This window comes from Podospora anserina, chromosome 1 (genome assembly GCF_000226545.1).
Source record: "Podospora anserina S mat+ genomic DNA chromosome 1, supercontig 4".
NCBI classification, from domain to species: Eukaryota; Fungi; Ascomycota; class Sordariomycetes; order Sordariales; family Podosporaceae; genus Podospora; species Podospora anserina.
In genome coordinates, this window is record NW_001914853.1 from 179312 (window position 1) to 206626 (window position 27315).

General features: G+C 52.2%; 10 protein-coding genes across 10 annotated transcripts; 2 read left to right on the forward strand and 8 right to left on the reverse strand.

Annotated features, from left to right (window-relative positions):
- Positions 1 to 1496: 1496 nt before the first annotated feature.
- Positions 1497 to 4496, reverse strand: PODANS_1_14740 (uncharacterized protein; the record flags this gene model as incomplete). The annotated part of the gene is made up of 2 exons (XM_001906874.1): positions 1497 to 1541; positions 1599 to 4496. The coding sequence occupies 2 exons, from the start codon at positions 4494 to 4496 to the stop codon at positions 1497 to 1499; spliced, it is 2943 nt and encodes a 980-aa protein (XP_001906909.1).
- An 866-nt stretch (positions 4497 to 5362) lies between these two features.
- PODANS_1_14750 (uncharacterized protein) lies at positions 5363 to 6895 on the reverse strand (the record flags this gene model as incomplete). The annotated part of the gene is made up of 2 exons (XM_001906875.1): positions 5363 to 6287; positions 6348 to 6895. The coding sequence occupies 2 exons, from the start codon at positions 6893 to 6895 to the stop codon at positions 5363 to 5365; spliced, it is 1473 nt and encodes a 490-aa protein (XP_001906910.1).
- A 1267-nt stretch (positions 6896 to 8162) lies between these two features.
- Positions 8163 to 10028, reverse strand: PODANS_1_14755 (uncharacterized protein; the record flags this gene model as incomplete). Its single annotated transcript, XM_001906876.1, has 2 exons — positions 8163 to 9748; positions 9809 to 10028. 2 exons carry the CDS (start codon positions 10026 to 10028, stop codon positions 8163 to 8165), a joined length of 1806 nt encoding a protein of 601 aa, XP_001906911.1.
- Positions 10029 to 11180: 1152 nt separating this feature from the next.
- Positions 11181 to 13099, reverse strand: PODANS_1_14760 (uncharacterized protein; the record flags this gene model as incomplete). The annotated part of the gene is made up of 4 exons (XM_001906877.1): positions 11181 to 11275; positions 11355 to 12636; positions 12686 to 12915; positions 12985 to 13099. 4 exons carry the CDS (start codon positions 13097 to 13099, stop codon positions 11181 to 11183), a joined length of 1722 nt encoding a protein of 573 aa, XP_001906912.1.
- Positions 13100 to 13525: 426 nt separating this feature from the next.
- On the forward strand, positions 13526 to 15113 carry PODANS_1_14770 (uncharacterized protein; the record flags this gene model as incomplete). Its single annotated transcript, XM_001906878.1, has 2 exons — positions 13526 to 13776; positions 13919 to 15113. 2 exons carry the CDS (start codon positions 13526 to 13528, stop codon positions 15111 to 15113), a joined length of 1446 nt encoding a protein of 481 aa, XP_001906913.1.
- Positions 15114 to 15560: 447 nt separating this feature from the next.
- Positions 15561 to 16313, reverse strand: PODANS_1_14780 (uncharacterized protein; the record flags this gene model as incomplete). Its single annotated transcript, XM_001906879.1, has 1 exon — positions 15561 to 16313. One exon carries the CDS (start codon positions 16311 to 16313, stop codon positions 15561 to 15563), a length of 753 nt encoding a protein of 250 aa, XP_001906914.1.
- Positions 16314 to 17845: 1532 nt separating this feature from the next.
- On the reverse strand, positions 17846 to 18450 carry PODANS_1_14790 (uncharacterized protein; the record flags this gene model as incomplete). The annotated part of the gene is made up of 3 exons (XM_001906880.1): positions 17846 to 18028; positions 18130 to 18192; positions 18448 to 18450. 3 exons carry the CDS (start codon positions 18448 to 18450, stop codon positions 17846 to 17848), a joined length of 249 nt encoding a protein of 82 aa, XP_001906915.1.
- Positions 18451 to 19000: 550 nt separating this feature from the next.
- Positions 19001 to 19827, forward strand: PODANS_1_14800 (uncharacterized protein; the record flags this gene model as incomplete). Its single annotated transcript, XM_001906881.1, has 2 exons — positions 19001 to 19065; positions 19116 to 19827. 2 exons carry the CDS (start codon positions 19001 to 19003, stop codon positions 19825 to 19827), a joined length of 777 nt encoding a protein of 258 aa, XP_001906916.1.
- A 1071-nt stretch (positions 19828 to 20898) lies between these two features.
- On the reverse strand, positions 20899 to 24925 carry PODANS_1_14810 (uncharacterized protein; the record flags this gene model as incomplete). Its single annotated transcript, XM_001906882.1, has 3 exons — positions 20899 to 21172; positions 21236 to 23939; positions 24034 to 24925. 3 exons carry the CDS (start codon positions 24923 to 24925, stop codon positions 20899 to 20901), a joined length of 3870 nt encoding a protein of 1289 aa, XP_001906917.1.
- Positions 24926 to 25111: 186 nt separating this feature from the next.
- Positions 25112 to 25774, reverse strand: PODANS_1_14820 (uncharacterized protein; the record flags this gene model as incomplete). Its single annotated transcript, XM_001906883.1, has 1 exon — positions 25112 to 25774. The coding sequence occupies one exon, from the start codon at positions 25772 to 25774 to the stop codon at positions 25112 to 25114; it is 663 nt and encodes a 220-aa protein (XP_001906918.1).
- Positions 25775 to 27315: the final 1541 nt, after the last annotated feature.

The window sequence follows — 27315 nt, forward strand, 5'->3', positions numbered from 1 at the left end:
TTAGCGAGAGAATATCTGCAGGAAACTTGGTAATGGTTGTAGGTAACCTGAGCTATCGCCATCGCCAGGCATATTGCAAGCGGTATACCACCTCAAAACTTGGATGAAACCATTTACTGCAGACCCTTGGTCACAGTGAGACATGTTCGGAAATCATTTGCAGTCTGTTGTTGCCTTGGACTTGTTAAACTACCTCCAGAATGGGTAGATTTCGCCGTGATTAGCCATAAGAGCGTACACATGAAGTCAGGCAGCTGAACAATGATCATTTCCGGTGATTGGCATGCAATTTGTGCCGATATTTCGTGCATCATGACTTGTCGAGAAGAACCAAGTGGGAAAAAGAGGCCCTGTGGGATGGTTCTATGGAGGTTTAGACCAATGAAGATATTGCTTGGATGTCTCGAGGACCTACAAGTGTTTTGATAGAAACAAATGATGATTCATCTGAGATTGATGAGGTTGCTGGTGGCGTCAGGTGATAGTTTAGAGCAGTTCAGTGGTGATGGAGACGATGGTGTCGGCATGAACAAGAAGAGAGCAACAATGACGAAGTCGGGTCGGTGTTGTTGAGTACTCAGCAAAGCAGTACAAAGTCGACAACGATCCCAGCAACAGGCCTCACTCTCAAAGTCGCATCTCCAAGCTCCTTCCTTTATCACAGCCCAGGGTCCTTCCTTCCCAACAGGACCCAGGTTCCTTCTCTCCTAGCACAACCTCGGCATATATACCAGTGTACACACCCAGCTTCTAATAGCATCTCCAATGTCTTGACCAGGGCGCCCTTGTGGTCAGGTCAAATGGTCAGGATATAGAGCTGCTGTTAAACCCCCCCAGCGTCGGCTTCGGCTTGCAACCGACAGCCCCCGAGTTCGATCCCCCCTCAAGTAAAACCTTTCTCAACTGGGTTTTCGTAGCCCGCCCATTGGGGCTGGTGAGCTTTTTGCATTTTTTGCGACTTTTCTCACCTAGTGACTCCCATTTCCTCTGTGTATATGTGTCAAATATATTGGAGAATGGTGGCCATCATGAAGTTCATGAACCTTTATGGCTAATATGGAAGGAAGTTTTTGACATCGTGAACATCATGGCTAGCACGGGCATCATGGAGGTGACCACCATCTCGTATTTATCTGATCGTGTCTGCCCATGTCTTGGTGGTCGACAGAAAGCAAGGCTAGTGCAAGAAGGGTTAATCGACAATGGTTGGCGGTACGAGATAGTCATTTATATTGCTCTCAACAGTTCAAAATCGATATTATTTGGTATTAGCATCGTCAGAGTAGCCGTCCAACCTGGTGTCAAGGATGCTTGAACTAGAAGACACACCACAGATTCAGCGTCTGGTTGAGATTTTCCAACCAAAAAGCCTAGAGTAACGACACTCCAAATAGCCAAAGGAATGTCACAACAGCCGTCAATTAAATTTAACATATGTATCTATCCCCCCATTCCCGATCCTCTTGTACATATACAAACCCCTTTTATCGTCCCATCTACATCGGCGCACTCCACCTTAAGTTGATCTGCTTTTTCCTCACCTGTAAAGATGAATTGTTAGCCACAATCCCCATAATATGCAAGAAAAGTAAGCTTACCATAGGGCCCAACATAGTCACACCAACAAACAACGCCAACACCGTCGACACAAGCGACACCTTGTTGAAACCCTTCCCAAGGATATCAAACAAGAAGCTAGGAGTGACTCTTGTGCCGAAAATATCCACACCATAGGCAAACACGAGACTGGTGCTTTCAACAATAGCCGGCGACGTAATAATTTTCTTGATACCAACGACATCCCTCTCGTGCGTGATAACGCTCTTGGGGTCGATCTCAATCGCGGGATGGTATCTGAACAAACCCTCCTCGATCTCAGCAGGCGTAGCATCGCGACCCACAGGACGGCGAGGCTCGAGGAGCATTCTTGGGATGCCCATGATACCATGGTTCTCGGGCAGGTAGGCGAGGATATGGCGAGTGGTAATCCCTTGCCTGGTCTGCGAGACCTGCAGGGCCGAGATAGGAGCGCCCATGATGTAGGTCTGGGAAACTACCGAAGGCAGAGCGACACCAGTGGGGACATCGACAGGGTCGAGGGAGGAGAAGGTCGAGGCATCACCAAGCGGGCCGCGGTTATTAGCCTCCTCGCTTTCGTAGAGATCCGAAACAGCAATCTGGTAGCCTTTGAGAGACTGAGCCGAGTTATCACGCAGTGTGTACTGCCCGAAGAACGAGCAGACGAACCAGTTCTCAGCCATGGCGCACTCGACCGGCTTAGTGGGGTCGACACCGTTGTACTTGGCCGAGGAAAGGATTTGGCCAGACACAGTGTCAAGAAGGTAGACAGTGAGGGTCCAGGTCTTGTCGTCGATGGCGGCAACAACAATAGTGTTCGGGTTCAAGTACTTGTACTTGACTGTGCGGTCGCCAAGAACGCGGCCAATCGAAGCAACATCATCGTGTGAGGGCCTGGTAGCGATGCTGACGACGCGCTGATTCTCAGGCAAGGAGAAGATCCAAGACGTAGATTCATGAGCGGTGGTACCATCAGGAATGAAGACGACACCCTTCAGTTCGCCATCGGCACCACGAGTGACAACAGTCTGCTTCGGAGCCTTATCAACAGGGAGATCACCAATCTTGCCGTCTAGGCCAATGCGTAGGAGACGTGGGCCAGAAGCGGTGTCAATGAGAGCAGTGCTCTGAGTTGTTGCTTCGGAGCTGGGCGCCTTAGCGCTAATAACTTGACCCGTCTCGGTCTTCAAGACCACAAAGTCATTGTGAGCACCGAGGATTGTGACCTCACCCGATGACTCGTTGACCAGGATTCCCTTGACATCCCACTTCTGGCCCTTGGAAATCTGGAATGCCCTCTTTTGCCAGACAGCAGCGCCAGAGTTACCAATGTCAAGCCCGTAAACCATACCGCGCTTGGTGGCAAGAATGACCAGCTTATGGAAGCCAAAGCTGTCACGCGACAGCTTTCCAGCCGAAGAAGTGACATCGGTGCCGGCGATGCTGCTAATCAACCTCGCGGGCACATTGTTGAGGTAAGCAGGGAGGTACTGGAGATCGTTGATATGGCGCTTGGCGCGATGAATATAAGCTTGAACCGGGTTGCTATGGGCCTCCTGTTCGAGAGACTTGGCCAGCTCTTCACTCTCAGGGATCTCAGCAAAGGTAGCAGCAACGCCTCCAGAAAGGCCTTCAGGGCGAGTCCATCCGATCTCACCATTACGAACGAGAGCCCACTCGTCATCGGCAGTAAGGGCCGCAGACCGAACGGCATAGCTGCCATCAGCTCCAGCCTTCTTGATCACCTCAGATACTGCATGAATGGGAGCGACCTTGGAGTTGGTGTTCTTGAGGGGCCAGCGTCCAAGAACGCCGTGAGACTGGGATGAGACCAAAATCAACTCATCCTCAGTGATACGCGTGAAGTACACGTTGGCTGAGATCGAGCTAGTTGCAAAAGCGCCCTTGCCTGGAAGCAGAGGCAGATTATACGCCTTGGCGATATGACCAGTCTTCAGGTCGATGTGGTAAACCTCGCCCTTGTTGCCAGTCGCAGTCTTGCTGTGCACCAAGAAATGCGGCTGCGACTGAATCAGATGAGGAGCGTGAATCTCAACCTCAACAGTCCCCTCAAATAAAGGAAACTCCTGGCTCGTCTTCAAACCTAAAACGTTGACCCTCAAAGCCGTATGCTCAGCATCAGTCCAAGCCACAATTGGAGCCGCCGAGTTCGCGCCGACAAGCATGATATCTCCCTCGTCATTCAGGTTCGCCTTAGTCCCAATAACCAGCTCATCCAGCCTCTTCCCAGTAAGCGTATCCAGAGTCGTAACCTTGAGGCTGTACGCCCCCTTGGTCCCCTTCAAGAATACCACGAAAACCTTCTCGACATTCGTGCTGACCTGAAGCGGCACGTCCTTGGTCACCTCCCTGAACTCCCAAACCACATCCCCGTTAAGCGCATTCAACCGTCTCAACACTGTCTCCCCCTTCTCCTCCTCCTCAAAAAGCACCAGCACATCCTTCCTCTCCGCCTCCGTCATCTCCATCACCTCCAAATCCTTGACCTTCCCCGGAAACCTCGCCCAGAACGTATTCCTCCCCGTCACCGCATCCCAGGCATGCACCTCACCTCCATAAGCACTAGCCACCCATCCCTCACCCTCGCCCGCCCTGGCGAACCCCTCTCCCACTGCCGTTTCATTGTTGTTATCCCCCGCCAGAAACTGCCTCCAGACAACCCCGCCAGTACCCGGGTTTACAGCCCCCAACACGCCCTCATCACTCAATGTGTAAAGCAAGCTTCCTTGCTCGTCTTTTCTGGGGCGGTGGAAAAAGGTTGTTTCCCTTTGCGGAAGGCCGAGGAGTTGGTAGTGGTAGTCAATATGGCCCACTTCATCTCTGAAGACGGCGCGGACGGCCGAAGGGAGGGCGAGCAGCCCTACTAAGAGGGTTGTCGCGGAGGGCATGGCGAGCATGATAGCTCTCGCTTCGTAGTATCGTCGTATGTTGAGGTTCAAGCGCTCATCGATCGGGACGTAACAGGTGTGTGTCGTTGATGTTGGGCAACGGGCGCGCTAGTGGGCGCCGGAATTGGATCGTATCGATTGCAGTCAATGGGGCCGCTCTATCGGTGTTCCATCAGTTGAGAGTCGCAAACTGAGTACGGTATTCTTTCTATTTCTCTCGCTGTCGTGAGATTGCGCCGCCTGGGTTGGTGTTGATGGTGGAAGCTGGCAAAGAGCTTGCAGAAGCTCAGAAACGATGGGAGCGGGTCACAAACTTCCCTGGGACGTTGACCTGGAGGTGACGTTGAAACAAGCCCTGCCTGTCCAGCCCCGTGGGTCCCCGCAACCACCCCTGTCAAGAAGCACCACAGCTCAGAGCTCGTGCCATATGCCAAGACTTATCCTCGACATCAGATCTCAAACTTCACACCAACGAAAGACCCGCACCATGATTTAAAATACACTTAAGCCCGATTTAGCCAGCCCTCGACTCGAATCTGGGCTTATGGCTGAACAAGGCTGCTGCTCTACAAACATGAGCAACACCCCGTTACCTTATCCATGCCAACTTCCCCAGCAAACGACCTTTGCGAGCAACAAGTCAGCCAAGACGAATGTCCCTCAACGATTGGGTATATGCAAAGAATGCGTTCTTAAAACTATCTTTCATGGCCTATTAACGATCCTGAAAGCATATCAACTATCTTCGACCGCCGATAGCAGATGTTGAACATATATCCATTATCTTTGGAGACCTATTCCCTATTTTCAAAGGCCTATTCACTCTCTTCGAAGCTATATTAATTATCTTTAAAACCTTATTACCTAGGTATCTTCTAAGACCTCGACTGACAGGCAGGCACACACTTCCACGAACATCCAACTTTCAAGAAGGGTATAAGCAACTCCCTGTCCAACTTCGTCGCTGCAGGAGCCTTGAACTCAACCCACCTGGTCAGGGGAACGACCATCCCCCGGTTACACACCGAGCATGTGAGGCCACCTCTGCGGTGGGCCTCCGCGGCCTGATTGAGCGCCTCCCGAACGTCCGGATAGCCTTCATCAACTTCCAACCAATAGTTGACTTCCTCTAGCTCGGGCTCCGGCAGCTGAGTAAGCGTTTTGAGCGCATACTCGAATAGCGACCTCGCACCCTTTGGGTTGAGGAGCCTGTTATCGTCCTGCTCCCTGTAGCTAACATCCTGGGGCATCTCGAGCTCGGTAGGGTCCTCCACCTCCAATTCCAGTGAGCCAGTGCTCTCAGCCAAATCTCCGAACAACGGCAGACGAAATCTCGAGTAGATCCGACCATCGCTGCCCAAGAATTCCACTGGGGTCCGGATCAATGGGTTGGGACCGCAGTTTGTTGTCGCGGCCTCGAACGAAACCTTCTCTGCCATCCACCAAGGATTTGATGCAGTATGAAGCATCACCAACTTCCCCTCATCGCCCATGAGCCGCAGAATCTCGGCCGGAAGATACCTGAGCTTGTTTTGCGCAAGGTTAAGTGTCTTCAGGTTCTTTAGCTTTCCAATACATGTTGGAATCTCCGTCAAGTCGTTGTTTCGGAGAGTAAGGAACGTAAGAGGTTCGATATTCACCAGAGATGAGGGAAAGTCTTTAAGGTTGTTGTTGTACAGATATATCTTGATGTCTGGGTCAGCTTGACGGAATGACACGCCCTTCACAACCACGGGAATCGGCTCGATATCGGCAATTGGTGCAATAGTCTCCGTCGAGATAGAGTTCAGGCCAAGGTCACTAAAATTTTGTCAGTCAAAATCCACAGCCAGGCGACTCATTGGATGGTATCATAGGTACCTCAAATCAACCTCCTGGGTGCCGTTCTCCACACATCTTTTGATCCTCTCCCGTGCAACTGCCTCAGCTTCGGACAACTGTGGTTGAGATCGAGGCGATATTTTCAGCTGTGCCGGCGACGCGAAGAACTTTGGTGTGTATGGGGTCGGGACGTCGCCCTCTGTATCAGTAGAGTCCGGTCCACCCATGAAAATACCGCTGTCGAGCTTCCTGAACTCGCGCTTTTGCTGTCTCGCCCCAGCCTTTCGCCGAAGAGGGCGGCAGACGATGGGCGATGAGCGGACAAAGGGCGACGACGAGTGATCACCCATTGCCGAGTCGGAAGACAGAGCAGCATGCTGCTCATACCATGTCCCTACATACCGCCGCTTGTGTCGGCGGGCGCTTTCGTATGCCTCGAGTGCAGGGTCGTCATCGCTGGAAAAGACGGCTGGATCGCTCGAGGTTGAGACACTGGGTGGAGGCGCGTTGGCTTGCGCCCACGCTCGCTTGCTCGCCCCATTGAATGGGGTTTTTGGCAGCGTTGGTAAGACCTGCTCGTCCGCCATGGCTCACCGGGGTTACCTCTAGGTCGGCAAAAGGAAAGGAAACAATGGGGCTGCGGCGACGCGACTGGCGATAAGCTTAGAGCTGTGAGCAACCCCGCATACGGCAAAAGAATGATGTCAAGTACTCTACTCAAAACGAGATGAACGCGGAAAATATGTGGAGTTTCTTTGATGCCTGAGGAGCGAGAAAAGAGGTTCTCGGTATCAGGGAAATGCCTGGGTAGAAATGGTCTTTTTGAAAAGGAAAAGGGGAATTGCAGAATCGCGTATCCTGAAAAGTCAACAGCAGGTGACCCTGTCGCGAGTTCGCGCTCTCCTAGAAAGGAGCACAACCCCACACTGGCGTCATGCACTTATTTTTTAGTGCAGTCTAGGGCCGCATATGGGACCGTGCACTGAAACATTGTCGCGGCTGGGTCCGGGCCCGGGCTGTCAAAGAGCCCCCCACGATCCCGAGGACTTGGTTCGGTCTCTCGCCTCCATCTTACAGACCTGGCATGCAGTGTAATCTACTGTCCGCACCCAGAATAATTTGTGCTGCAAGTCAGGAATACGTGTGACGACTATCACTTTACACCCTTCTAAGTAGGAAATTTAGCCGCTCTTTAAGGCCTAGTGGCTAGCTTTTGAGGCCTACTAACCACCTTTCGAGGCCTACTGGCAGACTTTGAGAGAGTCATGCCTGTCTTTGAGAAGTGGTTCAGCAATATGGTCGGGCTAACTTACTTTGCAGTGCCAGTATGTTTGCCCAAGGGTGTGGCTGGCTACGTCAGGCGGGGGGGAATACACCACGCGATGATTCGGAAGACCTTGCAAAGAATTACAAGCGAGGATGTGTCTTTCGCTGTCTAGGTCTGATATCAGTCCTATAGTAATTCTTCCGTTACAGGATCAATCACATTCTCAACCTACAACTCCTGTCACCGCCTCATCGCTCACATCACTCCCATAAAAATAAAAAGCTCAACATGGCACATGCCTCAATCATTGACTGCAAGGTACCTGCCTGATCTAGCCGATGCACATCCTCACCACATAATCACCCCTCCTCATCACAAGCTCGCTCACATTCTTCCATATACATCGCTCACTCAACATCATTCAAAAAATCATCATTCGCTAACGCCCGCTAAAAGACTACCGCGCAAGCCCACAAAACCACCCCCATTCCATCCCTCTTCATCTCCCCTTACACTCCCTTAGCCCTCTCTCTCACCCCCTCCCCCTTCCCTCATGCCCAAACTGGAACTACCTGCCACCAAACTCCTCACCTCTTCCCACCAAGAGACTGCCCCTCAGTCTGCTCCGCCAGCGCCATAAAGTCGTTGTCATCCAAGTCAGAATCGTCAAACTCATCTCTCTTCTGGCGTTTGGCAGGGGGTTTGTCATCCTTGGTACCGGCATTGTTGTTCAGAAACTGACTGTTGGTCAGCCTGTGGGCTTCCCAGATGTCCCAGGGGTTCGTGGGAGCATCGCTGTCGGTGTTGCACACTGGGTTCATTGTCGGTTTCACCACCGAATTACTGGGGGGGTGGGCGAACTGGTTGGTCGGTTGGTAATTCGCCTGAGTACTAAGGTCGTTGTTAGGTTGATTGTTCGAGGGGCGGTTGAACTGGTTCCGAACAGGTGTGGTATTGTAGCTGTTGAACGGGTTATTCCCGTGGTAGCTCGTCCGGTAGGTGAACTGGCTGGTTGGCGTGGTGTTTACCTGCCCCTTGGGTTGTGTTTTGCTGTTGGGCACGGGTGTATCAAGTTGGTCGGCGAGCTCGATCATGGCGTCCTTAAGGCCAGTATCGATGTCAAATTCCTCCTTCTCATCATCCTCTCTCCCTCGCGTCTGGGGAAGCGTGGGTGGCAAGACGAAAGTCTTGTTAGGCCGGTTACTGGTGGGTGTAACCATGCCGGAAGAAAAAGGCTGCTGCCCTGCCATACCCAGGGACTTGGTCGGTGTGTTGAAACGACCGGAAGTATTCGAAGTCGGCGCAGGTTCTCCAGGGACAGAAAAAGGCGAGTGCCCTAGTGAATTAGGGCTCTTCGCCGGGGTGACCAACGTGCTGTGATGACCACTAGGAATGATGAGACCACTTTTTGAAGAAGTTGAGACGGCTGTTATCGGCGCCTGCATGCCCTCGAGATTTTGCGGCGAGGCGGATTGGAACAGCCTCGTCCGAGCAGGGTAAACGTTCGCGGGCGCTGGATAACACGCGCTCACGGAGCCAAACTTCGTCTCATCATTCTCGTCCTCTTCGTCGAGAGTCAGGTCGATTGTGACCTTGACCTTTCCTTTAGAGGAGGCCTTGGCAGTCGTATGCTCCATACTATCGCCAGTTTCGATTCCGCTCAAGTTTTCTGCCGTGTGTTTATGGATCGACTTGGATGTCCCTCTCGTCTGCTTTCGGGTCTCGGGAATAACAGGCTGTTGAGCCTCGATGTGGTTGGGAATGGTGGCCGGGTTGTTGTTGTTGCTGGCTTCGTCTTTACTGTTGCCAGCCTCGCCATTCATATCACCGGAATTCTGATCCATCTTGATGCCATTGTCTTGCTTCGAGGGACCGGCCTCAACTGTGTCGATATTCCCTTTTACCGCTTCCACAGCCTTTCCTTTGATAACCGGCCGTATATAGTTACACCCGTCCTCTTCGCCTCGTCTCGAGCACTCTGCGTACTTCTCGGTGTACTCGAAAGGGTTCTTAACCCTCTCAACCAGCTGGCCGATATGGCACTCAGGACATGGCCTCTTGCCCAGTTCGTTTTGTTTCTGTGCCCAAAGAATCTGAGGATCTTCGTTGAAGGCTTCGTAATGTCTGCAAGGAGGACGAGCGGTATATCTAGAACAGCTCAGGCGCCAGAGTCCTGGTTGAAAGGTTGTCGTTCAGCTTGGGACTTGTTGTGTTGTGGAGGAAACGGACTCACCGGCATCAGGGCCTGCTCCTTCTGGGTTGTTTCTCTTTCGTTCCAGAATTCCAATTTTGCATGTTGGGCAAGGACCATATCTAAGCTTACGGCCTTTTGTGGTGCTGGAACGACTGGACTTGGGATTACTACCCTTTGCCCTGGTCACACGGCCACCGACTGTTGTCTGCTTCTGCGGAGCTAGGATGAATGTCAGTCTCACTTTATTCACTAAGAGCATGATAAGGTGAAAAGATTGGCTTGCCCACTTTCTGGCAGCTGAGGAGTCATTATCGCCGTTGGATCTTTGTTGATACAATCTTTCGAGGTGGGACGAGGAAGTGACAGTCTCGCGCTGTTCGGACGTAAAGTTGAGAGTTGCAATTGGCGTTGGATGGGGACGAGAAAACTCTGATCCGCTGTATCGTTCAATCTTGTTGTCTATGCTCTCTTCTCACCGTCCTCTCGCCGTCTTGCCGGTCAAGTAACAAATTCCGAGAAAGAAGCGGGTCTTGATGTTGTCGCCGAGACCAAATTCATCTCTCTAACAGCGGGCTAGTATGTGCCTGATTGAACCACTCCTTCCACAATCGTGCTTTGACGAATTACTGAGTTGTTCGAAATACCGGTATGTTGCCAGGGCCACGCGGGGTCAAAATGAATAAGATGAAAGAGAAAACTGATGTACTACAATAGATGACAGTCAATCACATTGTCACATTATAATCAACGGTCAAGGTGAAAAGTGAATAAGAGAGAATGCCTGAACATCCTGAGATGCAGCGAAATGCTTCCACATCGCCATGTAACTTCTGAAGAAGGTGCACCCCACCCCAGCCTCTCTCTATCTAGAGAAGCCGCTGTGGCTTGAATGGCAGCTGCATGTCTGTCTGCCTTGCTAGTTGTTTCAAGAGCCTATCATATCCTTAAGAGGATCAATAGTGTTAAGCTGCTCCGCATACCGTGGACAAACAAGGCCTTCGAAAAATGGTTACCTAGTCAAGAGCACCAAAAAGTCGACAAGTCGAAAATAACAATCAAAAGGTATGTTCACTATTCTTCAGACCCTTGATATTTTATCGCAATCTCCATTTTCCTGTCTGCGAGTTGCTTTGCAACCCCTCATCCCAACTCGACGAGCAAACCCCTGCATATACATATTCTAGTGTACCTGACCTACCCACCTTAATCCTAAGTGCAATTTTCTGTAGTCATTGGTCCCTCTACAACACCACATCTCACGACCTTTTGCGCAACCACTCTGGCTATGACTATATATGCCACAAGAACCATGCCGATAATGTGTATTGGGTTAGGACTCTCTATCGTACCCGCTACGCCAACCACTGCAGGCCCTTGGACTTTTCCGCATCTTTTTCTCCATGCTATCTATTCAAGGCAACAATCTCTTGGGGGTGCGTGGGTAGTAGGCGGCAAGGTGAACACTGGGAAGGTTGAGATACCACGCAACAACACGATCAAGACCAACTACAGCCGACACGTTAGCAGCCATACCAACAAACATGCTTACCGCCAAAGCAAGCGTAACCGGAGTCAGGAAACTTACTGCCTCCACCAGCGTGGGGTGGCGCTCCGACTTGACGGAACAGGTCAACGTATTCGCGAATGCCCGGGCTCTTAGGGTCGACACCCTTGGTGCGAAGGCGAGCTTCAAGCTCCACAGGATCGTGGATACGCTGACCACCGGACAGAATCTCTTGCCCTCTCATGAACATGTCGTAAGCCAATGTGACCTTGGGATTAGTGGGATCCTCCTTAGCGTAGAAGGGGCGGGCATCAGATGGGAACTTGTCCAACACATAGAAGTCGGTGTTGTACTTCTTCTTGATGAGAGCACCCAGAGCCTTCTCTTGGGGTGTGCTCATATCCTCGAAGTCGCTGACATTTCTGAATTCCTCTGGGCCTTCTTCTCTCAAGAGCTTTTGGCCCTCAGCAAAAGTCAAGCGGACCTCCTTGCCCTCCTCGGGTAAGAGAAACTCCTCCGAGGGATATACCGACCGTACGAGAGCGATCTCATCTGCGCAAGTCTTCTTGATGGTGCGGAAGATGTGAAGGAGTACACCCTCAAGCATGTGCAAAGCTTCCTGGTAATCAGTCACCTCCATTTCCAAATCGAGACCTGTGAACTCGGTCATGTGTCTGGGTGTGTTGCTGTTCTCGGCTCTGAACACGGGCCCAACACAGAAGACACGCTTTCTTCCCGCAAGAACTTCGATCTGCTTGTAAAACTGTGGTGACTGGGCAAGGAAAGCCTCTTTCTCGAAATAAGGCAGGCGGAACACATTGGCACCACCTTCGGAGGCGGCAGCAATGAGGCAGGGAGGCTCAAACTCCTTGAAACCGTGCTCGCGCAGGTAAGAACGGAACAGGTGCTTCACCTCAACGCGGATGTCAGCAATGGCCTGCTGGACATAAGAGCGCTTGTGCATGACAATGTTGTCCAAATGCGTAAGCATCGAGGCGGCCGGAGGACCGGAGACCTCGCCAGAAATGCTCAGCTTCTCAACACCCTCCACAGGCGCTTCCGCGGGGGCCTCTTCATCGCTGAAGTTTGTGACAGCCTTGTTGGCTGTCGAGAGGGTCATGCCCAACATGGCGGGAGCAGAGGAAATGACAAAAAGCTTGGTCAAGTGGAGCTCGTAGTTGGAGACACGACAACTCTTGACGGGCTCAAGAGGCTTCTCGACTGTGGCTTCAACAACCACGAAGGACTCAGGGTTAACTGATCCGATAAACTTGACCATTTGACGGCTCACTGAACCATCAGCGTTCGCCGCAACCACGCCCTGGATCGCCCAGTTGCCGGTTTCTCTCAGCTCAACAAAGGCCTGTGGTCTCGTCAGTATATCGTAATATCAAGAAGATAGAGAAACAAACCATCTTGGCGCCTTGCATTCTCGCATTCTGGAGAAAAGCTCTAAGTTTGACCTTCTTGCCGAGATGCTCATCGTTGAGCGTCTTAAGACTGATCTCGGTGGCATCCTCGGACAGCTTGGTCTCATGAGTCTCTTGGCCATAATTGCCCGTGGCATGGTCCTCAGCAGCAGCAGCGTTGGCCTGAGCAGTAGCAGCAGCTCTCTCAGCAGCCCGCTTGGCTTTCTCGGCCTCTATACACAGTGTTAGGTTAAGATATCTTTGTATATATGGAGAGTTGATCGGTGTGTGATAATCCATACCTTTCTTAGCCTTGGCCTCAGCCTTCTTCAGGGCCTTCTTGGAGGGGCCAGCATCCTCACCAGCAACCTCTGGGGTCTCAGCAGGAGGGGCGGGATTTGGCGTGGGTTCGGCCATTGTGAATAATTGTCCAAAATCTACGAGATGGAGCTGAAGAGGTGACGGTTGCGCGAGGAATTGGGGTCTAAGTAACGAGATCAACGGCCTGCTTATAAGGGTGCAATGGCCGGGTGATTATGACTCGAAATTTGGCCGAACACCTGAGATGACTTTGACCGAGCGGCAAGCAGGTACAGGAAGGCGCCCTGGCTGTCTGGAGTTCCTTGGTGGGGTGATGAGGGGCAGTTGCATCCCCAGAATTTGTTATCTTATCTCGAACCTCATATATAACCCCAACCCTGAGTTGATTGCCACTTTGAATGGCACGGGAAAGTCTTGAGGACGGATGCACGAAATTACGTCGCGTCCCAGCGTGGCCAACGGCGTCCTCTCAGCCGAATTATTCTTCAGCACATCGTGCAGAGTTAGCCTCTATACTTCACTATGGCTTCAAAACGCGATCACAGCACCCTCTCGGCCAGTGACTACGATGATGCGCCGCCCTCCTCTTCTAACAAACGTCGTCGCGGGCAGCCTGCTGCTAAGACCAAGCAGGTCGAAGTGAAAACTGACCCGACATACGGCCAGAGAACCGCTTTCCCGGGCCTAGATGACGATGGCAACGGCCAATTCAGCGACGAAGATCTTGAAACTGAGGAGTGCGGCGATGCGCTCGCCTATTTGAAATCTGTTCGGTAAGCCTCCCTTGATACTTCTTCTCTCTACCATCACCACAATTCAGCCATCGCTAAACAACCCACTATCACCTCAGCCACGTCAAACTGATAACGATGACCACATATGAAATGGTAAGCTAATGGGTAAGTAATCTCACAGACAAGAAGCCAGCCACGTCCCACACATTCTCGTCGCGCCGAAAGCAGGGCCCCAGCTCCCTCCCCATTTGCTATCTACAACAGCAAACAGTCACGATGCAGTCGACCGCAGTCTCTACGATGACGGCGTAGGCGATCCCCGAGGTTACTACCAAGACGGTGCCTACACCGCAGCCCCTGACCCATCACCTACCTCCAGCCAGCAAGAAGCCGGATTGCTGGCCTCAGCCGATGCTGAGGCCGAAAACAAGCGCGCCCTCAGCGAATCTTATTACGCCTCCCTTACCGAACAGTTTCTCTCTCTTCGGGCCCTCCTTCACCAGGAACCACCCCAAGAACTTGTTGATGCCCTCGACAAAGACCATGGTATAGAAGTCGGCGCGTTTGGCCCAAAGTCTTGGACTTTCCGGGTGTGGACCAAACGAATCAGATACACAGACCCGCTCCCGGTTCAAATCGCAGCCTTGGACAGGCAGAGCGTTCTCAAGATTCTTCGTATAATTCTCGGTGGCAAGTTCATCCGCCGTGGTTATGAGCTGCGGGAAAGGACTAGTCGCTGGATTTGGGCTTTGCTTGCTCGTTTGCCTGACCGGGGTGTGCTTGACCACACCGAAGTTGGATGGGTGAGGGATCTAGGAAAAAGAGCTGTGCTCATGATGGTTAGTATCGCTCATATGGCTGCGTTGAGAGAAGAAGTGGACGAAGGCTTGGAGGGCGAGGAGTATGGCGACGAAGAGGACGAGGAGGAAGAAGAGTACCCCGTGGACGAGGACATGGAATCGGAAAGTCATGAGGACGGTTTTGGTGTCACCATACAGGACGAAAAAGGAACCCTCGAGGTACCGCCAGCTAACCCTGTCGAGTCTGCTGAGGAGGCGGAAGATGGCGAAATGGACATGGACCTCGACGAAGGGGAGATCTCAGATGAAGACAACAACAAGGATATCGGTGCTGACATTGCGGCAGCCAAGGCACGCATGCTTGCCCAGCTTGAAGACATCCCAGAGTACGAGCAGGGCGTTCCCGCTGTTCAAGTGGAGAAGGTCTATGCTGACCAAGCGGATGAGCCGGTTTTTGACGAGACGAGAGCCAGAATCAACATGCGGGCGACTTTGAATATGATTTTGACCGTAGCGGGTGAGCTTTATGGGCAAAGGGATTTGCTGGAGTTTCGGGACCCTTTCCCTTCTCTGTAGGTTTGTTAAGAAGGCATGATTTGTGAAGGGCGAGGTGCCCTGTATGTATATTACTCGAGCCCATTCATTGTTCTCATAGTCAGCAAGCCTACTGTTTACATAAATAATCAATCTTTAGTAGTTACATGTCCCATGAGAAGCGGGCAGGTTAAAACTACAAGCTGCCAGGAAGACTGCATAGAAGCAGTTGACTATTCTGGTGAATCTCTCTCTCCAGATATAATGCAGGAAACAATAAACAGCCGCTATGTAAGGAAAGCCTTGGTATACGCATCCATGAATGTCCCCCTTTTAACTTCCGTCAAGAACGCCATGCCCGTAAATGCAAATCGATCGCAATGTCTACCCCTCCCATGTTTTCTTCCCCTAGAAATGTCTCAGCCATTTCCATCTTCCCACTAACAATTACTCCCCCCTCGTCACACAAGCAAACGCAACCTCCCTTGTCTACTCATCACCCATCCCCTCCAAGAAGCTCGCCTCCTCAAAATCATTGCCGTCCACCAGCACCCGAACAGTATTCTCCTGCCCAGCGGCAGCAGCAACAGCACCCTCCCTACCCTTCTTTCCCCTCGGCACAGCCCACCTCCTATTTTCAAACCCCGCCGGCCCAAAACTCCTAGGGCTGACATCCACATCCTCCCACGAGAGCACCATCCCCTCCTCCTGCTCCTCCTCGTCTTCCTCCCCAACAAAGAACCTCTTCTTCGCATTGAGGTTCACCCTCTCCGCCGCCTCCACCGCAGAGGTAGCACTCCCATTGCTGTAAACCGACTCCTGCGATCCCGCCATCTCACAATCGTCCGCTCCAGCACCGTTAGATGGCTGGATCCCGAGCCCACCGACTTTGTGGATGCCGCTAAAAGGGAGGAGCTCCCTGATTCCACCACCACCAGCAGTGCTGACAGGAACTGTAGGGGTTGGGGTGATGGGAGCGGCGTTGTCTTCCCAGAGCTTGAAGGCAGAGTACTGCGCACCGGTCTTGTAGCCTTCCTGGACTGACTTGCGGACGCGCATCCCGACGTTGAGGAGGTTGGTTTGCACTGGGGCAGGGAGGATGGGACCGTTGAGGGGCGTTTTGGTCGATTGGGTGGCGGTGGGGGAACCGGAGGAAGAGGGGGAGAAGAAGGAGGTTATTTGACGTTGGGCAGGGTCGCTGGCGGCGCCGGCAAAGGGGCGCTTGGTTCGAGGGGCGGACATTTTGTGTAGCTTAGGGCCCCAGGGGGAAGGAAAGTTATGCGCTTTGATTGTTTTCCGAAGAGAAATGGTGTGGTTTGGTGGGTGGTTGGTTGCAATTGTCAATGCTCTTTCGAGGTTAAAGTGGGAGCGAGGAGAGCTTGGAGTGCACAAGGAGGATTGATCGGTTGTCGTGGTGATGATGACGAAAATGGAGAGGAGGGGGGAGGCTGGGCTGCTTGCTCATATGCTCGGTGGCGGCCCCAGGGTCCTGCAAATTTACCCAAGCAGGATTGGCGTGGGGTCCGGGGTAACAGAAGAGTGGGTGGACTGCTGCAGAGAGTGGGCAGTCGCGCGCCCGTGTTTCGACGCGTAAATTGAATTTGGGGCACCAAGATTGGCTGCTTCAGTTTGCTTGGCGGTTTGGATTGTGCATGAAGGCTTCTTGTCAAGGCCACCCCTTCCGAATGCCTTCAACTTGATCGAGCAGCTGGATGTAATCGAAAAGATTGACAGGTAGAAAATTTGACAGGCACAGCCGGGCTTTTATTTAGCTTCGATCAAACCCCTCCCGCCTCCTTCTTTGTCAGGGGCCCGGCTCTACGAGTAAAAACCACCACAATTCGTTGCTGGACCCATCTCACTCAGGACCATATATCTTTGTTGGACCGTTGGCAGCCACAGGCAGTCATGCGGGACATGCAGCCGCTAAGCAATCAGCCTTGCTCTCCCATGTAGAGATAGCTCTTGAAACATCTCCGTTGGCCTACAGTTACAGCAAGAGTTGCAAGAGCTTTTTGAAGCAATGGTCTCAAATTGGCCTGTGTCACCGATGAAACATATCCAAATACACATTTCAGGCGGCCATTAGGAACACCACATACGCCTACCCAGTAACGTTATTGCTAGAGTTGGTCACCACTTCAGCACCAGGCGTACGAGGTTCATGATCATAAAACATAACTTTTGCTTCTCTTCATAATAGCAAAGCCGGACGTCGACTATCAACCGCAAACATGAAAAACAGGCTAGCCAGAGTCAAATGCAGACACAGCAGCTAAATCACTGAGGGGACTCGAAAATGCATGATGGAGCCTCTCCTGAATTCATAACAAAGCACAAAGATTCCTCCTCTACCTTGCCTACTGAACCAAGACTTTTGGCGATCCTCGATCTCGCATTCAGCGGCGACTGCCAACCACATCTCACCCGCAAAGGTAGATATTGGTCCGAAGCACGTGTAAAACTGGCTTTGCGCTGATTGATCCCTCCCACGCAGTATAAACCTGCCCGTTACAGCAAAGACAACACGACGTCAGGAAAACGCAGCACACCGCAGGATGAAAGTCGAAGAAGGCGACCAAGACAAAAGATTTCCAGACCCCCTAACGCCTTCCATGGTGCTGCGCGTGGTAGTTGGTGGATGTCCGCAAATGATTTTGATTGACGATCAAGAGTAATGTCTAGACGCCCCGACTGGAAGTAGCCGCAAATACCGAGATGACCCCATTTACCATGCCATTATGCCGAGAAAAGAAAACAGCTAACGAAGCCATCTACTTTCTCCGGAAAGAGCAGCCCTCGGTGAGTCTGGCCTTACCACCGGTAGGCTGGCAGAGGACGGTCGTGCAGCCCTGGCAGATGACGACGGTCTGGGCGTGGGAGAAGACGGTGGTGATGGTGAAGCATCCGGGGCACTTGACGTCCATGAAGAAGGAGCGGGGAGCGGGCACAAGGGTCTGAACGCAGTGTTAGTATCAGCAGCGACGCGACCGAGCAGAACCTCTTGTCGGCAGCGTTGACAGAGATCCTAATCATAGGTTTGGGATGAACCACATACCTTGAGCTTGTGCTTGCGGGCCTCAGCAGCCGGGCTGGGGTTGATGAGATCAACGGCGAGAACCTTGAGAATCCATCCGTCAGCACCACATCATCGATAAGAATCCGTTATCCACTGTTCTGCCCGTCCATGGTCCCGTGGCCAATCGCGATGCCATGATGTGGTGTCGCCCTCCTCCAAAAGATTTCCAGATGTCGATTCCATATCCAAATTTCTCCTCCTTGGCGTTATCGGCGGTGCAAAACCTTCGTCGTTCGGATGCGGGACCATGGTGGACGGGCAGAACCGAGCTCAATCGGGAAAATGGCTAGGTCTTACCATCTTGACTGATTTTTGAGAGTATTACTCTTGATGAATCGGACAACGAGCCTTGGGTGGTGATGAGATCTGGGGTGGTTTGGCGGCAGAATCTACGCTCGTTGTTGGCGGTTGCGGAGGGGATTTTCGAAGGCCCAGCAACTCGAGAGACCAAAGGCAAAATTTGGGTGCGTGAGCGGCAAATCGCAAAATTGGCCTTGGAGTTAGGGCTCGGTCCGTGAGCCAATGAAATGCGCCGTACAGTGCGAGTGGGGCCTGCCTCCAACTCGGCAGGGAGCAAGAGGTCCATGGTGGGGTCCAGGCGACAAAGGCGGGGCGGGTCGTCACTTTGGGTACGTACTCGCTGGAGCTTACCTTGACAAAAGGAGCGATGAATGAAGGCTCCTTGTGAAGCATCAAGGCAGCAACAATACTGTACTGGCGACATTGGGTGACGACAACGGGATACAGGGCTGAAGTCAGAAGCAACATTGACCGCAATCTATCTACAATTCAACAGAAAACCATTCACTAGAAGCACAGCACGAGGGCAACCTCAAATACATCCCTCAAGATGGCAGCTCCAATGGACCAGCGCATCGCCGTTCCCATCGACGACCCCAACGCCGACACAGAATGGTCAGTAATACCTCTTCATCCTCACCCTACAACCAACTAACCCCTATAAGGAATGAAATACTCCGCAAACACAAAATCATCCCCGAAAAGCCACCCTCCCCCACCCCCATGATCCAAGAAGCCATCCTCGAAGCCCGCCGCCTCGCCCACGAAAACCGCCTCGAAGGCAAAGACCTCTCGGACCTCGACTCTCTCGAAGACGAAGAAGACGAAGATTTCCTTGAATCCTACCGCCAGAAACGCCTCCAGGAGCTCTCGGCCCTCTCCAGAAAGTCCATCCACGGCTCTGTCTACCCCCTATCCAAGCCAGACTATCAACGCGACGTAACCGAAGCCTCTAACAACGGCCCCGTCTTCGTCCACCTCGCCTCCTCCCTCTCCACCAACGTCGAGTCCCGCGTTCTGGGCCAACTGTGGCGTCAGGCAGCAGAGGAATACGGTGACACCAAGTTCTGCGAGATGCCCGCTAACCGAGCGATCGAGGGGTACCCAGAGAAGAACTGCCCTACCATCTTGGTTTACAAAAATGGGGATATTGTCAAGCAGATTGTCACGCTTATGACGGTGGGTGGGCCAAGGATGAGCATGCTCGAGTTGGATAACCTATTGGTTGAAGTGGGGGCAGTGAAGGAGAATGACATGCGGGTGTTGAAGCGGAGGAGGGAGGCGGAAGATGCCGAGGAGGAGAGGATTGTCAACAAGGGGATCAAGAGCAGTTCTGATAGGAGGAAACAGGACGATGATGACGATGATTGGGACTGAGCAAAGGAACGCCACATGGACCAGATGTGGTACTACGGCGGCATAATGTTTCCGGGTGAGTCATTCGGTGAGGGCAAGCAACACACGTATCGCATTTCGGCAAGCCGAAAAGGGGAACGGTGTGACTGGCATGTTCGTGTTCTCGTGGTGGCAATACATTGCTGATCAAGCTTTGCCTGGTAGAAACCGTGAAAGCTTAGAGCTTGTTGTCCACGTGTTCATCTGCCTGTCTATAGGCCGGAGCAGCTCATGAGGTTGTATCTGTTTTTTTGCCATCCGGCTTGTCTCAGCGAGGCGCGGTTGCCGGTGGAACAACATGGTAGAGAAAGGCGGCCGGAAGTGCAAAAGCAACCGGCGATCGCCAATGTATACCAAAGTAATAATTCAGGCTGTATGATAGCCATAACTCAAACATTGGCGCCAGTGGGAGTGTAGTGTGAAAGAGCCGGTGGCTGGTGAACGACTACTCCAACATGGTGGCGAATATCGTCATGTCGAAAGTTACTCCACACGCCGGCCCTCAATGACATCAAGTCTTTACATCAAAATAGTCACATGTGAAAGCTCACCAGGGGTAATCATGTTTGAAACTCGTTCAATGGCGTATACACCGTGTACACCTCAACAAGACTGAAGCAAACCCCTAACTTGACGCAACGCTCTGTTCAATTTCGACGCTGCCAGCCTGGCTGTCAAAGCGCAGACCATAGACACACAATTCCACAAATGTTATGCACGGCAAAGACCCCCCTTTCCTCCAATATTACTTCCAGCAAAGAATAAAAGTATTATATTAACCCTCTGGCCCATCCCTAAAACCCAAGAGAAGAACAGCAAAACCCCCTTCGCTCACTGCTTAGACGCGCTTCAAGTCGGGGGATAATCTCATATAATGATGGTATGAATGAACTTCCCTCTCTCTCCCTGCCTGCCTGGAACGCCATAGGTATCATTTGCGCCTTCACTACCCACCCCTATCCTCCCCCACCCTACAACTCCAGATTTGACAAACAGTGGAAACAAGCAAGCAACGCAACACGGAATGAAAGATGGACGCAACGGCGGTGTCATTTAAACAGCCTGTTGAATAGTAGCAAGGCGTTTAGCAGCAGCCTCGGCCGCAAATGCTGCCACAAACGGCGCCGCGACCTCGTTGCCGCAGGCGGATATGTGAATGTGGTTATCGCCGCGGGCGGCGTACCCAAGTATCATGCGGTGAGGGTGGAAAGCGGTTGTCGCGATGGGTGTTAACTTGAGCCCGGCGGTGAAGCTAGTCGATGGTTCCAGACGCGACAGCTCGTGGCCGTCAAAGTCGAAGACCTTGACCAAGTGGGCGGATGTGCCACTGTGAAAAAGAATTAGTAAAAATTCTTCAGATGGTTGTGATATGCAGGAAAAAAAAACCTACACAGCAAACACAGGCAAATGCTCATGAGTGCTTGCCGTCCTGAGCACATCCTTCGTAGCCTGGAACACCTTCAGAGGATTCTCCATGCGAATATCCCATAACCGGACTTTGCCATTCCTGCTCGCCGACAGCAACTCGCGCTGTCCGCCACGCTGCATATGCACTGATCGCACCCACTGCCTGCTGTCATCCTTCCACTTGCGCACCATGCTCTCCTGCGGTCTGTTTCTCGTGTCAAAGACACGAATAGCGCCATCTCCAAACCCAGCAATGAAGATGTTGCCTGTCATCTGATCAGAAGTCAAAGATGTAACACAAGATCCGGAACGGGCTGGGATCTCATGCGAGCACATCTCGTGGCCTGCGTTCCATATCCGGATAACACGCTCGTCTCCTGCCACGAGGACCTGGCCATTGACCTGCTGCCAGTCAAAGACCATGCCTGAGTTGACATTGGACGGCACCATGTGCGTCAAGGCACGCCATGAAGAGGCAAGCTCAACACCTTCATCACTGTCGTAGTTCCGGTAGATGCGAATGACACCATCCGAAGACCCACTCATGAGAAGAGCCTGATCATCTTCATTGATGAACTTCATGTCCGAGATCTTCGACCCCTCAGGGTTGCCATTGGAGAAGTGACTCTTGCGGGTGCCATTCTTCCAATCCCAGACTGTTACCGTATTTCCATCATCTGCAACGGCAACATGGTCCTCGAATTGATGAAACGACATCTTGGCCGGCTGTGCACCATTGTTGATGATACCGATCTGGTTGTTCCACTTGTGGGTTCCCGCCTGTGCTTTCTGGGGCTGTGTCTCTCTAAGAACAGCCTCATTGCGAGATCGACGCCAGAGTCGTTCATTGTACTCGTGACTGCCGGGCTCCTCGGCTTCAGCGAGCTTCATCTGCGGTTCCCGGAAATATTCCGTCGACCAGTCCAAGAATGTGCTCTCCAGGGGAAGCTTGGGCACCTCAGTCAAGCTGCGCTCCCGATACCCTGCGCAAAGCGGTTCGTTCGCAATATGATAATTGGCTGGCGAAGTCGCCTGGTCGTTTTGCTCGGGCGGGGCATTCTCGAGACTAGGTCCTTTGCGGCTTCTATGAGAAAGGGTTCTGGACAGTCCTGGATTTGTGGCCTTTGGCAGTCCTGGAGTTAGGGGAGGGTTTGTGAGTCCCGCCGGCGTGTTCTCTTTGAGTAACGGCCCAAACAGATAGCTCGCCGTTCTCTTGAGAAGCCCAGGGGACGGCATAGGTTGCGCCATAGCAGTGTGTGTGCCAAGCACGCTGCTTCTCTGGCTCATATCACCCCTCGACACTTTTCTAGCGCGTCTGAGGATTTCATCCATGAGACTCTGCGCCTGCGGCCCCACGGGGGAGTGTAGCAGGGCATGATGGACGTAGTCCAGAATAATGGTAGCATCCCTTTGAACTTCAGGGTGCGGGTCGACACTCAGGATGTCGATGTGCTTCCAGCAGGCTGCAAAAATCGAGTCGTGAGCGACACCAAAAGCAATGGGTCTGATGGTGCCATCCACCTCCCGATTTTCCTTTCTGGCGTAATGCAAGCCCATCTTGTGATCCAAGCCGTCCTCCGCTGGTGGGTGGAGCATGTATTCCTTCTCCTCCAACAGTTGCTCATAAGCAGCAACCAAGAACTTGTTTTCGTACCGCAGCACGAACTTGGAGAAGAAAACAAGCAATTCCTTGCGGACAATCGGACTGCCGTCTGTGGCCAGTTCGAGCATGGTCCAAGCGATGCCTTCCTCAATCCTTGCGACTTCATCTGTGAGGTCGGGAATGCCAAGGAAGGTGGTCATGGCATGGGCCATGGCAGCGCGAACCTCGGGGAATGGGTCCTTGATTAAGAATGCTAGCTTGAGGTGAGCGTTCTCACGGATTCCCCGCCATTTGGCTTCTGGAAGATCTCTCCATAACTGGCTAATGCAGAGACACGACCACTGCCGCAATAGCGGGTCTTCGGAATGAGTGACATGGTGCAAGCAGTATTTCATGATGTCGGTCGAATTGCACACAACCTGACCCGGCTTGAAACCCTTGCAAAGCATAGCCAAGATGAAGGCGCACATGGCCTTGTGAGACGTCTGGACAATGGTGCCGTTGACCAGAATCGTCTCTTGGGGCTTCAGAATGTCGGCAAAGTAGTTGTACCCATTATCTTTGATCAAGTCTTGCTGGCATGAGATGTCAACGGCTAGGATGCGCGCCCAGATGAAGACGAGCACCGGTTTGAGATCCTGTGCGACAGACTGGAGCAGTTTCAGGACATAAGGAAAGATGCCGATACTGAGCGCAAGCTGAACGGCCCATGGTCCAAGGTCCAAAAACCTAGTAAGTAGGATCAAGGCTCTAAGTCGGTGTTGCTGGCTTAGTAAAACCTGTAGGACCACCGGGAGTTGTTCGGGTGGCTTTTGGGATTGTGCATCGCCTCGACAGAGGTAAATCTCGAAAGCCGTGAGCTGCTCCGTGAAGAAAGTCGAGTTGACATACTCGTAGGGAGTACCGTCGAGCTCCTTCCTCTCCAGCATTGGGAGCTGGGCCAGAGCCATGTCAACGGCGAGATCCCAACTATCCCAGAGAGGATGTTGACGGGTATCCGGCAGTTCGGGATATGACTGCGGATGACAGCCATACACAGGCATAATGCGCTGCGCCAGGAGAAACGCTCGGAAGAGTGCCGCGACTGGGGATAGCTGGGTCAGAATAGTACTACTCCGGAAAGCGCGATATTGACTTACCAACTAAATCTTGTCTGAAGAACATGCGGAAGAGCTGACGAGGAAGGGTCGTCCACGCAATGGTATCAGTGATAGCTGTGAAGATCCAGTGAAGTTCCCCAAGCGGAGTCCTACGCTCTTGAAGTCGGCCCGATAACTTGCGAGCTCGCTCTGGAGTCAGATTGGTCTTTAATGGATTTTGCAACACAAAAAACCAAAGAGCCATCTCAACTGGCGTGGTGAGACAGCAGGTGAAAAGATCAGCCGGTAGCTGGGGGTTCGTTGGGAGATTTTCCTTTGTGCCGCAGGCAGCTAGGTGGATATATGGCCTGTAGTTCTGCCTTTCGCAATTTGGATCCTTCTGCCTCAGCTCCTTCTCCTCCTCCTCATGTTTGTCCACGAACTTGTGGTAGTTGGTCAGAATGTTGCCCGCCTCTGAACAATCCCAGACGAAAACCGTGGGGGCCTGTAGCCATTGCTGGAGATCGTACAGTGACACAGGAATGTACTGAGTGTAATTTTTGTTGAAAACCCAGATTTCACCAGAAGTCGTCGGCTTGGGAACTCCGTGTCCATTGTAATGAAATAGAATCCGCTCGTCCTTGGCATTCCGCCGGAGAGAAACACAAAACTTCTTCGTCTCTTCAATCGAAGGGTCCAGGTATTGCTTGTACCGGGTCCGGAAAGCGATCGACTCATACTGGGTTTGGAGGGCTTTGCCAATGTTCTCCAGGGCCTTGTTTGTTGGGGGAACAGTTGGATCTTGCCAAGCTTCAAGCTTTGCACCAGGCACGGTTCGCAACTGATCAGGAGGCTCAACCCCTATATTGAGACATACTGCAATGGCTGCGGACACCGTCTTGAGACGATCACGCATTCGCCAATCCTGGATCTCGAAAGCGGGTGTTTTGGGCTTGCCGGTTGTCTCATGTCGTTTATCAGTAAAATACATGTACCAGCTCTGAAGCCAGTGTTAGTCAATGCCTCTACGTTGTCCATATAGGTTGCTTGATGTTGGAGCTGAGACAAAAATAAAAACAGACAATAGGGGGTAGCATATGATATAGCACATAGACGCCAAAGTCAATACATGAGCTACTGTCCCCGAAGAGCGCACTACTGGCCCACCGTCGCAAGACTAACGACATAGAATGGAACGGACAGGAAGCCAATGGCTTGAAAGAAAAGAAATAAAACTTACATTGGCGAGTTGGGATATTATGGCCTTTGATTGATAGTGGTCCTCGAAACCATGCCTCGCACCCCACTCGTGAATGTCCTCTTCCACAACAGTCTCGGCGTCCTCCATCCGGATTCCATGCTCGCTCTTGGACCGCAGTAATGGGGGTTTTACTGGTCTGGAAACAACGCCATTCGTCTCAAGCTCGTCTTCGTCATCGGTATGTTGACAGTTGACATGCTTGTCTCCCGGAGCACTCGAGGGCCGTCGAGCAGCAGAGGTTGGTGAAATGGATCTATGCCGACCATTTGTCGTTGGGTGGGCAGACCTTAAAGCGGAATTTCCAGGGGACTCGGAATGACCGAAACCATCGCCTTCGTTCCGCAAAGAAGAATATCCGGCAGCTTGCGCGCGCGGTTGCGCCTGTGCCATGAGTTGAGCGTTCTGTCGGGAGAGCGAACTCGGGGCTGTGCTTGAACCGGTAGCAGCTGCTTGTCCTTGCTGTCTGACGGGTGCGGGGCCATTAAAGCCGGCGGTGTTGTTAACCCTCGAGATCTGGGCTGCGTGTTGCCGATGACCCTCGGCAGGCTGGGGAGGAGTCGAAAGAGAAAGGGCCGTCATGGTCGATATCTTTACCGGCGGCGGGCCACCATCGTTCTCGAAGGTAGCTGTCGGTAAAGGTTGAAAAGGTCGGAGTTGAAAGAAGTAGGTGGGCGAACCACAGCGCTGGGGTGGCTGTTATGTGGTGGTGGTGAGTTGGATGGAGATCGGGGCCGGTGATGGGGCTGCAATGGCGACGTCAACGCGGATCATGAACCTGCGCTTATGCCCACGCCTCTGCCACTGTGTGCGACTGCGACAGGTTTGCAATGATCAGCTCTCAGCTCATATGCGCTGGCCGTTTGGATTCGAGCTCTCGCAAACTCACAAGCACAATGCACTGTCTGGCTACTCGGTCTTGTCTTCTTCAGCCTCAACAGCCAGGCCGTTGTTATGTCTTGGTTTGAGGTCAACAGCTCAGTGACAATGCAGAGGTGGACAACATCCGCAGTCGATAGCCGCGGGCAGCTTCTTGGCTCCGTAGGTGGGCTTGCAGCCAGAACCTCACCGCCCAAAGTGGAGCCGGAGTTCACTAATGTTGGCTGGTGCACGGTCCCTCCGCAGCAGGTGTTCAATTTCTCGTCAGCCTCGTCCAATGGCTGCAGCTGCGATTACATACAACAGCTTCTGCTTGCACGTGACGCTTCTTGAGAGCACTGATGGAAAGAGCAAGCAAATTGCTGCTTTCTAAATGATCTGATTGGCTTTCGTGTACTCTCTTCTCCTCGTGGATACTGTGAGAGGTTTACACAGTTGCTCTTATCACTCACTTCCTCGAGGCTCTGTTTACCTAATGATTGTCTTACATTCGATGACTCGCCTCTTTGTTCCTTCCCTTTGCCTACCTATGGTAAGTGTCCATCTATATTTCTCTCCTACCTAGGGGAGGCCTTCCTATCCTTTGTTGTCTTGTTGTTTATGGGACTTGTTTGTGCAGCAGTTACCTTTTCTGTTGTGTTGTCATTCCCTCTGAGCATTCTCTTACGCAGCGTACATTTACACTTGAACGGTTATGTGTCGTCTCCTTTTCAAGAAGATTTACACAACTTGCAAACTCTTCTACAAAATATCAACCGACCTAACAATTTTCTCCCGAGATCATTGCTTACTCATGGTGCTCATGTGGTGGTTCTGTGCCCCTGATGTGCACCAAAGAACGGAAAGCTTGGAGAAACATGAAACATCATCCATAACCTGGAAGCTGGGGTCCGAAATAGGACGAATGCAACGCTAGGACGCATGGACACGGAGCGAGCAACAAGACTGAATATGAAATCTTGCGAGATTTTGTTGATGATCGCAGCTTCATGCGTGCGAGACATTTTTCAAGGAGATGATGCACGTCGTGTCTTCCGTAGGGGCTCCCTCTTTCTTTTTGTCGGAAATACCCGGCTGGTGGTATAGGAGGCCCTCGAAGTGCTCCCATAATATGAGATATAGGGTAACATGCGTGCTACGGAGTACCTGCCTGTAGGAAGAGTTTGAGACTTCACTAGTGGACATGTATGATGATTTGCAGCAAGAGGGGCACTTCTGCATGTGCTGACCCAACCTCCACAGCA